The sequence below is a fragment of the Halyomorpha halys genome, unplaced genomic scaffold (genome assembly GCF_000696795.3).
Source record: "Halyomorpha halys isolate HHAL.00 unplaced genomic scaffold, Hhal_1.1 Scaffold11.1, whole genome shotgun sequence".
Classification (NCBI taxonomy): domain Eukaryota; kingdom Metazoa; phylum Arthropoda; class Insecta; order Hemiptera; family Pentatomidae; genus Halyomorpha; species Halyomorpha halys.
In genome coordinates this window covers 917,495-930,313 of record NW_027111958.1, presented here as the reverse complement: position 1 = coordinate 930,313, position 12,819 = coordinate 917,495, and the positions used below count along the sequence as shown (strand labels likewise).

Genomic DNA, 12,819 nt, shown 5'->3' with positions numbered 1-12,819 from the left:
TCAGCCATTGCACTTGGATTGTATTATTTTTATTACAAAAAAATAAAATTAAGTATAAATAAATAAGATTAAATATAAAAATTATTATAAAAAGTACCACCAAACACCTTTAACCTCCTAAAAGCTCAAAGTTGCAACTAGACAAAGAACAATGGTGGAGATGCTACACGAGCGCCCTCACGAACCCCTTTGATCTGTGTCCAAAAACCGACTCTCGACGGCTCGGCAACGAGCCTAGGCCAACCAAGCCGAGCCACCTATCCACATGCTCGCGTATGTTTGAGTTCGCCATGGCTCGGCCAACATGTAGAGGCCCCTTAACATGTAACATCGACTTTAAATTAGGCTGCACACAATCCTAGGGGTTGATTCATGATTTTTAGTTTAACATGTTGAAGCGTTTTAAATGGAAAAATTCATGTTAAATAGAGAAATATTTCCTTCTTTTAGCATGTTAAAACGATATAACATATAACATAATTGAGAGTCTGTTACTAGTTTTGTTAAATGGAGAATGAGGTCACACAACAGACCAGTTGAGCTCGTCTCCATTTTGTTTGATGTGTTAGGTTACTTCCTCGTAGTTTGTGTTTTTTTTTTTTGTGTTAGTATTGTTTTGGATATTTTTATACCTAATAAAGCAATGAATGACTATAACAATAATGTAATGGCTCAGTTGTCAATTAGCTCATCTTTATTCTCTTCCTCACAAGTTAGAAGATCAACAAGGCACTAAGTAGCCAAACTTTCACTTTTCACCTAATTCAGGCATGCTGTAATAAATTACTTTAAACTTAAATTTAGAACTAAACAATAATACGAAGTTTTGGAATGAAAGGTTATAAAACAAGTTGCTCAGAAAATCCGCTAGGAGCTCTTATGCAATTTAACATGACTTTAAATAGGGCTGCTCACAATCCTATACTTATAACATTTTACATAAATACCCTTACTATATTTATTATTTAGCATGTTAAAACTCGTATTTCACGCAACATCATGAATATCGTATTAAAGTGACTTTGAAGACAACTTTTATGGTGAGAATGAACTCTTAAAACGTTTTGCTTTATCTCTACAAAAGTAAGGAAGGAAGTCTGTTTTTGAACAGATTCATGTACAACTTTGTTCATTCAAAATCGAAAATATCCCATTGTATTTTCTTTTTTATACATGGAGGAAAAATGATTCGTCATGGAGCAACTCAGTCGAGTAATATTCTGTTAATATTGTTGTTATACGATTATATTTCAAACTCAAACAAAAAACTATACACCAAAATGTAGACGATTACTCGATAGACCTGTGGTGGTTTTTAAACAAAACAACTCACAATATAACTTTAATTAAGGACAGAGCAATATGAACGACTTACACTGTGTATTTTGAAACGTAATCAACATTGTTTACACACAAGTGTCGTCTTTGGTGGTCTCTATAGATACCAACCAAACAAAAGATACATTTATTATTATCGCAACAATTATTTTTATCAATTAAATTTATTATTAAATTATTACTATTTAACTTTTAATTTTAAAATAATATATTTTAACCAAAACTCTAAAAGTATAAAATAATCACTTGCGGGTGGTGCCGCCACAGACCTAGTTTAGAAGTCATTCTATTTTTTATAATCGGCAGACATTTGTTTTCATTTAATGTACATAATAAATTACCAAAGGGCCTTGCTTGAATATATCTATTGATCGATAGATAGCGCAAAACCGAAAGAACTAATTAATCCACATTTTTATCAGAGCAAAATAAGTAAACTAATAAACATCAATTTTGGATAAGCTATCATTTAAACATTTTACGTCGAGTGGAACTATCATAAGATGTACCTTGAGCTGATATAAAAAATATTAATTAGAGAATTTAACAAAAAAATATTAATTATATCATTCCTTATTAGAGGATAATATACAAAAAAAAAAGAAGATAAACTCATTTTATTATTGACTTTTTACTATTCTTGTACGACTATGATGGTACCCAAATAGAAAAAGTTTAATTGTTCTATTCTAGTAATTTATACTATTACTTCGAATAATTAAATTAAAAGTAAAGAAGTTATTCCTAAAGTTGATAGTCACATTCTCACAAGGTATTAAAGTAGCATAAAACGTGAAGTTCATTGCGTGCAACTTTTTATGTATTTTACAACGGAACTATTTCCTAAAATAATTGAGAATTCTTAGAGGAATATTAGAACTCTAAACATTTTTCTAAGATTGTGAGTGGATTTCGACTATTACATCACTCAATAGACGAACGGTCTAAATTTCCAATCCATTACAAAAGACTGATCTATATGACTGTAATAAGGCCTATCTGGACATACGGGATTGAGTTTTGGGGCTCTACTAAACCTCCCAATTCCTCTTGTATCCAATCCTTACAATCCAAAATTAGAAGAATTAGAAGGTTTAGTGATAAATGAAATTATTGAGCGGTAGCTAACGTAAGTTGAAGATCTTGTTTCTCTCTTAAACTAGGTTTCATTTTAAAACTTGAATGTAGTAGTCGATGTATTATAGTATATAACCAGGTATTAGTTGGTTATTATGTGGTATTAGTCGGTGATAGTTTCGTACAACTATTCGTTTTGATTTTAATTAGACCTCGCCCACAATATCTTATAATAATAACCCACTTACCTTTCGAACAGATACGTTACTTAGGACTACATGTGGACAAACGACTGGCGTGGAATCCTCTTACAAAACTGCTCGTTTATTCCGACTATTATAACATTTAATAGACTTATAAACTTCAAATCCATAAAAAAAGACTGATCTACAAGACTATAATAAGGCCTATCTGGACATACGGAGTTGAGCTTTGGGGCTCCATTATACCATCGAATTCCTCCCGAATCCTATCCTTACAGTCCAAAATCCTTCAAAGAATCCTTAATGCTCCTTACTTAGTCACAAATAAAATCATCCACAAAGGCCTTAATGTTTCATATGTTACCGATCTTGCCCGAACCAGATATCAATCCTTCCATTACTAACTCCCTAACTACTCAAACCCACTAGTTTATAATCCTACATCCTCTTCCATTCCTGACAATTCTCCGAGGCGCCTGAAAAGAAGATGGCTTCGAGACATTCTAAACATGATTATAATGTTAGTAACGGGTAATTTCTCTACATGCCAGTATCAGTATAAAATGCAGTGTTTTGATCTTACATTAAATTTACTTAAAGAGTTTTTGTGTAAATACGGTTATAAACAACAATAAATAAATATAATTAAAATTTAAAAAAAATTGAAGCTAAAATGGCTTGTCTTATGATGAAGTATCCATCAGTATTGTCCCTATTCAGTCAATCTGAATGTCAATCTCTGGTTTTACTGCTTTCGACTGACCGAGTGATCGTGCTTCTTATGACATGGCTATGGAAAAACTATCATAGCATATTTAAAAATGCAACGACCAAATCGGCGATTAAGTAGGAAAATAGAGTAATAATAAATTTTTATAATTAGAGAGAAAATATTAAATTTAGTATACCGTTATAGAAGATATTACTTTTCGAATAACTATGACAAAATGACGCTAGAGGATAGTCATTTTTTATACATGACTTCGAAAAATTTAACTGACACAAGTATGGCTATGTACACTTACCTGGGAAGAAATAAAGGTCCTGTATTTTCCAAATCCCTCTCCAGACGTTCACCGTCCCACAGAAGGAGAAGAGCAGGTATATGTCGACTATTAGCATCCTCGGGATACCAGACAGCTCCGTGGCCAGGTACTTCATCGGTGGCTGGAGGGCGAATGTGATCCCTACGATGGTGTAGCCAATGCCCTAGAAAAGAATCGATTATATTGTAACACTAACATATGGATTTGTAAAAATTAATTTGTGAGGGGGCGATTTAAGTGTATTTACAATATAGAGGTAAATCTTATACGATACACATTGTTGGGAAATGTAGGTTTTTTTATAATATTCCTCAAAAAATAAGACCAAAACAGATATTTGCTGATGTGATTTTTAAGATGTTTAAAAAACGACATCAAATATTTGAAAGAGCCCCTACGAAAAAAAAAAAAGAAAAACCGAAAAACTATACCCTTCATTTTATTTGTACTTGTATCAATGTTTACCCTTTTCAGCCCCTCTACTAATTTATGGCGAGCACTTTTCGATTTTTTCCTAACCTATTTCTTTTTATTAATAAACAACATTATTTATTAAAAACAAATTATGTGCCATTCTACCAATGCATGCAAATTTAAGTCCTAATGAGATCTTAGTGTCTGTGTGAAATCAGCAATTCTTCAACTGCATCCAGTTGATTGTTTTTTTTTGTGTTATGATCTCCTCTTGTGAGAATGTGACGTATGAATCCAGAGCTAGTGTGACAGTACAATCATGACAGTACAATCATACATTTACGGTTATTACAATTCTCCAAGATCGGGTATTTTCAAAGCGCTGAGCGGGTATATTTTGTATGGGAGAAACCGAAAAACTGGTGGTATGTGAAAGTTTGCGTTTTGATTTTAGAAAATTTTAAAAATTTACTATTATATTAGAAATTAAAAGTAAATATCTTTAATAATAATAATATTTAAGGCCTAGCGATCCCAAAGGTTCGATGACGATACCTCCGATCGCTCTCTACATACATCTGTCCAGTGATTCCTCTCCAAAACCAATTCAACTAAATCAGTTTTAACGCAATCCTCCCATCAACGTTTCGGTCTACTCCTCGGACGTTTACCCGTCGGTTCAGTGTTATTAACATTTTAGGGATCCGCTTGTTACTAAGCCCTATAATATACCCCGCAGTGCTATAACCTAAATTATATTTACCGGGTGTAGTTCTCTTAATTTAGCGTTGTGTAATCTTCTAAATTCTCCCGTTAATTCGCTCTTTTCCGGTCCGAATATTTGACTTAATACTTAAAGGCGCCGGTCTTCTCTTAAGTGTAAGAGGCCACGTCTTGTATCATTCTTGGAAAGGATAATAGTTTTGTAAATTCTAATTTTTAAATTTTTGGATAGAAAGCGTAAGCTAAGCAGTTTAGAAATTGAATAGTTTTTTTTCTTCAAATTTTTACTTTTTTTATTTATTGATAGATATTACAATCTGCCACACAGTTGTGGGCAATAGGTAATAGTGATGAATGATCTCATACATACTAAAATAAAATAAAATAAATTAAATAAATGAATTAAAAAAAAAAAAAAAACTCTCCATATATACAAACAGAAGAATAAACAAAATGAACATAATCAAACTATCTGTATGAAAAATAAATAAATAAAATAACATAATGATAAAATAATATATACAATATTTACACAATCGACCTGAGGATCCCTGAGCCCACTCTATCACCCACGTGTGAGGGGTAGAGCAGAGCTCAAAAGATCCCAGCGCATCCCTCTCACCGCATCACTGGTAGTGAGCCAGTGGAGGCTGAGCAAGTGCGCTAAAAGAAATTGAATAATAACAAGCATTTCCCCCCTTCAATCTTGCTTCATTAACATCTATAAGCTATTAAAATTTTTACGATAGAGAGGTTTGTGGATACGGACGATTTACTTCCAATCTGTTTTACGAGATGGTCTGATGACTACGACAAAATTGGCCTCACCCTGACGGCGACAAGTCATCGAAGGAAGGCCAAAATAAAAATGGCCGCCATAGTGAATAAGATCCTTTTGTCCATCAATAAAGGTTAATTTAGAGCTTTAACTGTATCCTTCCCGCCGACGGTTCGGCTCGGAGTGAATCGACTCTTTGCCACCTTTTGCTCTACATATAATTAGTTTAGATCCATAGTTTCTAACATAAGCGAAAGCAATTGCGGAGTTATTTCAGTTTGAGGTAACCATGGCAAACTGGTTAACAAAACTGTAGATCAGAAACAGGTCGCTAAGTAACCGGAGTATTACTTAACTCTTGGAAAAATATGAGTTATACAAAACAGAGATTGGTACAATCGGTCCTCAGTGATCGTATAATAGCCCAAGAGGAGAGAAAAGGCAGTTATTTCACCCCCGATTGAGTACTTTAATGAAAACTATGTATAAATTACTAGTCAAAACTGATGAGTCTGCCAAGTATAGGTAGGGGGGACAATAAATGGCAGCTATATCAAAACGATAGAAAAAATTAATTTTTCATTCGGAGCTCTATACCTTTAAAACTTCCAACAACATTAAAATATTTAAAAAGAACATAGTTTAAAATAGAGAAAATTTTCAAAAATATGAGCCATAATTGCGCTCTTTACGTTTAATAGTTCCAGGGAGACAGTTTTTTTAAAAGCAATATTTCATAAGAAATGCACTGAAAAATCAGAAATTAGTGAATTTATTTTGAGAAATCTATATCTCAAAAACCATTTTACGTACAGATGTCTATTAGCACTCAAATTAAAGCTAGTTTAATGTGCTGCAAAAGTAGTTTATGACGTTTATTTTGTAGGAGTAGTAGTTTTTATGATTTTTGACAAAATTTTATCCGAACATCTAGAAATCAACATTTTGTGAATTCATTTTGTCAAATATCATAAAAACTACTACTCCTGCAAAGATTAACGTCCTAAACTACTTTATAGAACATTAAACTAATTTTAATTTGAGGGCTAATAGACATCTCTACGTCAAATGGTTTTTAAGATATGGATTTCTCATAATAAATTCAATAACCACTGAAACTCCCTAACCACCCAAACCCACTCGTTTCTAACCTTCCTTCCTCTTCCATTCCTGGCAATCCTCCAAGGCACCTGAAAAGAAGATGGCCTCTTGACCTTATATTGTAAACTGTTTTTAGAGTTCTACTACTGGGGAGTTTCTCTACATCCTGTATCATATCATTATGTCATTATGATCAAATTTACTGGTTGTATTTTTTTATACAGTTGTAAATATCAATAAATAAATAAAATAATCACTGATTTTTTCGTGAAAATATTACGATATATAAATGACTTTTTTTTAATCATGCTCTTGTATTATATCTAGATAGGGGTTTTGATAGTTGCATAATTCCAATTTTTTATATTTACCCACAACACAAGAAAACCTAAGAGAGCATCATTTAAAGTAGAGTAAATTGAATGAAATATAAACCTTACCAGAGCTGTTTGTGTTTAATAGTTATCGAGATACATTTTTTTTAAAAGCAGCATTTCATAAAAAATCTACTGAGAGATTATTAGTTAGTGAATTTATTTTGAGAAATCTATATCCAAGGAACTATGAGACGTATATATGTCTATGTGCACTCAAATTAAAGCTAATATAATGTGCTATAAAACGTTTCGTATGTTAATCTTCGTAGAAGTAGTACTTTTTATGATATTTGCTAAGATATATTTATTTCAAATTGTTTAGACAAAATTAGGGGAATAAAAAATGCCGAGTCCTTTAAAAAATTGAAAAAATAATTTGTCATTTTAAGTTCCATTTCATAAAACTACCAAATTTTTTATTGGCCATTCCTACTGATCGTGTTGGAATCCCTATAATCCATGCATATTTAATATTCAATAATTGTAACTTTTAACATTTTAAGACTGTCTCCTTGTCATAAACATCTACAATGCGGGGCAATCAATCCGAATCAAAATATTGTTTCTTACAGCGAAGAATTTCTATCAATCAGATTTAGTGTTATGTTAAGTGTCCAAATAAAAAAATACAAACAGAAGCTGTTTGATCAGATTAAGTTATATAAGGGAAAGGGCATCTTCAGAATGTGGTATCTTTCCGTTCTTCTTTTCGAAAGATGATATTCCAAATGATAAATCGTGTCCATTTATTTGGGTTTAAAATCAATACCCTGTTATTAATTTTTTATTGTTTATAATTGACAAGAGGAGGTTTCGTAGAAAAAAAAAAAAAAGAGAAGATATATACTATATATGAGAAGATGGTTGGGGTGTGGTAAGTAAACAACACAAATATGTTGAGAGAACTTATTTAATAGAGCCAACGTTTCGGCCAGAGTTTCTAGCCTTCATCAGGGCTAAGAACAAAGAGCAAGATAACAACCAATGAATACAAAAAATATATAAACAGAATGATACAAGTAAATAATTATACAGAATTAAAATTAATAATCATAAAGTGATGAAAGCAGTGGAAAATAAAACGTTTATATAGGTAATTAAATATTTAAATAGAATAACATAATCAAAGGAATAATTTTTTTAAAAGTTATATAATGCAAAGAACAAAGTAATATCGATATATTAATTTAATAATAATTAAAACATTAAAGTTATTGAAAGAAATAAAAATAAAATAAAATATATGTAACTAATGAAATGTGTAAGTATAATACTAGAATAAATAAACAAAATATAAGGCTGAGTTAGACAAAATAAGTGAATTATTTTTTCTAACCTCCTGAAAAAAAATAAGAACAAACAAATTATAATATACAAATGAGAATGTATGTACATATGTTCAAAACTTTATCACAACCTTCATTCACATAAAGGTTGTGATAAAGTTTTGACAGGTGGCTGTGATAAATGAATTTTGGTTTTTGTTTTTAATGTGGAAGTTTACTAATTAGAAATTGTTGTTGTGATCTGGGCAGAATAGTCTGCATGGAGTTGAGTGTTTGAATATTTTTGGTTCCAAAATTGTATTAGATGCCCCTGAGGATGGCCGGATTGGCCGAAACGTCGGACTTATAAGAAAAATAAAATGTGTTGAGACAAAAATGGATAAAAATCGAATTACTTATTTAAACAAAATTAACCAGTCTCAAGAAAGTTTATAAATATAATAAAAAGTATATTTATAACTTAATAATTACAAATAAAATTCAAATGAAAAACTTCTTTCATAAAACACCAAACTTACATTAAAAAGTATTTACACACCTTGTGTTTTATTATTATTTTTTTAAATTTAATATTTTGTATGAAGTCCGTTGGTATCTATTACCGCTTGTAAACGTCTCGGCATTGAGTGGGCGAGGTTTTTAATTAAATACGTGTTAATTTGTTCCCATTCTTGCTGTAAAAGATCCTTGAGGTAGTGTCTTCCGGTTATTTGGTGTTTTAGAACATTTTTATCTAAAATACGCCACAAATTTTCAATTTCGTTTAAGTCAGGAGACTGTGGAGGGATATGAAGTTGCTAGCGAATGTTAAATTTTAGTCACTCTTTAGTTTTGTTATTGTTATTATTTATGTTTCGGATCATTATCATGCATACAAATATTCCGATCCTGAATTCCTGATTAGGCTGCACTGGCTTGCAGGTTATGGCGCAAAATCTTGACATGACCTTCTGCATTTTCCAAGAGATTTCCTACAACATTATAAGCCAGGCATCCCCAAACCATTACACTTCCACCTCCATGTTTTACAGTAACTGAGACATTTCGCTGCCTGAATTCTTCACCTTTCCTTCACCATATCGTCTTTCTGCCGTCAGATCCAAACAAATTAAATTTACTCTCACCAGAGAATAATACATTTTCCCAAATACTGATGGGCTTGTTGATGTTATCCACAGGTTTCTTTTTGGGGACCCTGCTGTAAATTCCTTCAGAATCTAAAACATTTCTAATTGTTGTAGTGCTCACACAGACCCCAGAAGTCGATTCGACCATATTAGCTAGGACAACTGCACTTAGTCCTGGAATTTTTATCTCCTCAATTTAGATTTTTCTTTTCATCCTCTCATTTACTGTATTTAGATGTCCTTTGTGCCAGTTATTTGCAGTTGTGCCTCTTTCTTCAAATCTATTAATTACATATCTGACGGTAGAAAAATTAATGCTTAACAAATCTGCTATTTCGCGATACGATTTTCTTTGATTTCGAAATAATATAACTTTTTCAGGAGTAGCGGCACTTAGTTCACTTTTTTGGTCTTAGGCTCCGATAAATTAAAACGAACTTAATAGATTGAAATATTTTATAATACTGATAGAAAAGAACAGGATTATACTCAAGCATAGAAACCAAGAGCAAGTAAACAAACATAGTGTACAAATACTTTTTTCCTTGTGTTTATATTATGTTTGAATCAATTTTTATTATGATCAATATTTTTAATTGAATTTATACTGTTTTTTAACAAGTTTTAATTGTACTTTTCACTAAGGGACCTTAAACTATTATTATTATTATTAATAATATAATTATATAATTATAATAATTAACTATTATTGAAATTCATTATATAAAGAAAAGACAAGGTGTGCAAATACTTTCTTCGGTCAGTGTATACTTGGCAGACTCATCAATTCTGACTAGTGATTATACAGTTGTGTTAAATATTTCCTTCTTTTAGCGTGTTTAAACGATATAACATTTAACATGGTTGAGATCAAGCTATTTTGTTATTAGGTCAGCTAAATGGAAAGTGACGTCACGCAGCAGACCAGCCGAGCTTCACACCATTAGGGGTATTCATGATCGTTAGTTTAACATGTTAAAGCGTGTTAAATGGAGAAACTCATTTTAAATGGAGAAATATTTCCTTCTTTTAGCATGTTAAAACGATATAACATTTAACATAGTTGAACGTCCGTTACTAGGTCTGTTAAATGGAGAATGACGGCACGCAACAGAGCGGCTGAGCTCATCATTTTGTTTGTTGTGTAAGTATTATTATTATACAGTAAAGTATTATTTTGGAGGTTTTGATAACTAATGGATGACTATAATAATAATATAATGACAGTTGTTAGTTAGCTCATCTTGATTCTCTTCCTCACAAGTCAGAAGATCAACAAGGCACTCAGTAGCCAAATTTTCAAACAACTTCCACTTTACCCATGTTGTAATAAATTACTTTGAACAAAACTTAGAACTAAACAATAACATGAAGTTTTGGAAGAAAAGGTTATAAAACAAGTTGCTCAGAAAATCCGCTAGGAGTTCTTATGATAAATCCCAACAAATCACATTTACTCTTCGTCTTAAACCTGCCGACTGCCCTACAGTATACTTTAATAATGTGGCTCTTACTCCTGTGGAACAGATTCGTTATCTTGGACTACATCTTGACAAACGACTAACCTGGAATCCTCACACAAGACTGAAAAGACAGGAAACTGCACGCAAATTCCGACTATTACAGCACTTACTAGAAAAACGGTCTAACCTTTCAACTCATTACAAAAGACTAATCTACATGACAATAATAAGGCCCATCTGGACATACGGAGTTGAGCTTTGGGGCTCCACTAAACCTTCGAATACCTCTCGTATCCAATCTTTACAATTTCGTTCGTAAATTCCTCAATGCTCCTTATTTTGTTACTAATAAAACCTTCCATAAAGACCTAAATGTTCCTTATGTAACCGATCTAGCCCGAACCCGATATTATTCCTTCCATAATAAACTCCCTAACCACTCAAACCCCCTAGTTTCTAAGCTTGCTTCCTCTTCCATTCCTGGCAATCCTCCGAGGCGCCTGAAAAGAAGATGGCCTCGTGATCTTATATTGTAAACTGTTTTAAGAGTTTTACTACTGAGTAGTTTCTCTACATCCTGTATCATATCATTATGTCATTATGATCAAATTTACTTGTATTTTTTATACAGTTGTAAATATCAATTAATAAGTAAATAGAAAAAAAAGAGTTCTTATGCATTTATCATTTAACATTACTTTAAATACGGCTGCTCACAATGCTATACTTATAGCATTTAACATGGTAAGACATTTTACATGTAACACAATATCGTGAATACCCCTAACATGGTTGAAAATCTCTGATACTTGCTCGCATTTTTTTTTTTTTTGTGTTAGTATTGCTTTGGATGTTTTTATAACCAATAAAGCAATGGATGACAATAATAATAATGTATTGACAGTTGTAAATTAGCACTTCTTGATTCTCTTCCTCACAAGTTAGAAGATCAACCAAGTATTCAGTAACCAAATTTTCACACAACCATTTTCCCTTCAATTTATGCATTTCGTAATAAATTATTTTAAACAAAACATTGAAGTAAACAATAACATAAAGGTTTGGAAGGAAAGGTTATAAAACAAGCTGCTCGAAAATCCGCTAGGCTCTCTTATGTATTTACCATTTAACAGGAATGTAAATAGGACTGCTCACAATCCTATACTTAAAACATTTGACATGGTAAAACATTTTACATTTAACACAACATAATGAATACATCTATTTTGTCTGTTGTCGTTTTGATAAGTTTTTTGCTCGTAGTTCGTTCATTCTATTACTTTAACATTTTTCTTTTGCAATAGTATGGCAAAAAAATGTAGCTATTTATTTAATGCTAATTTGTTATTAAATCAAGTGTTAAGAATAATAAATAATTACATTATATTACATAATTAAATGTAATTTTAATCCATGTAAATTTAGTAAAGAAGGATTTTTCGTTATTGAAATGCGATTTTATATATAATTAGCGATTTTAAAGTCTCGGGAAACAGGAAAATATACAGATAATTAATAAATTATGCGAGACGTTAACTCATCGAAATACAATTTTTTTTTTTTAATTTTAGTCATTTATGACGGCTACAACTAAAATATTAGTCGTGAATAACAAACGATTAAATATTTATTTATTATTTAAAGTTACTAAAAAAGTGATTTCTTTCAGTTATTATTAAAATCCTTACAATCCAAAATCCTTCGTAAAATCCTCAATGCTCCTTACTTTGTCAAAAATAAAATCATACATAAAGAGCTTAATGTTCCCTATGTAACCGATCTAGCCCGAACCCGATATCACTCCTTCCATTATAAACTATCTAACCACTCAAACCTCCTAGTTTCTAATCTTGTGCCCTCTTCCATTCCTGACAATCCTCCGAGGC

General features: G+C 31.6%; 1 protein-coding gene across 3 annotated transcripts in view; it reads right to left on the bottom strand.

Annotated features, from left to right (window-relative positions):
• The window catches only part of fusl (fuseless), a 49,905-nt gene that overhangs the window by 8,114 nt on the left and 28,972 nt on the right, over positions 1 to 12,819 (bottom strand). For all 3 annotated transcript variants that reach the window (XM_014417725.3, XM_014417718.2, XM_014417710.3), the window contains one exon: positions 3,644 to 3,827. In XM_014417725.3, the coding sequence (XP_014273211.1) occupies positions 3,644 to 3,827 (184 nt within the window). The remainder of the gene's footprint in view (positions 1 to 3,643; positions 3,828 to 12,819) is intronic.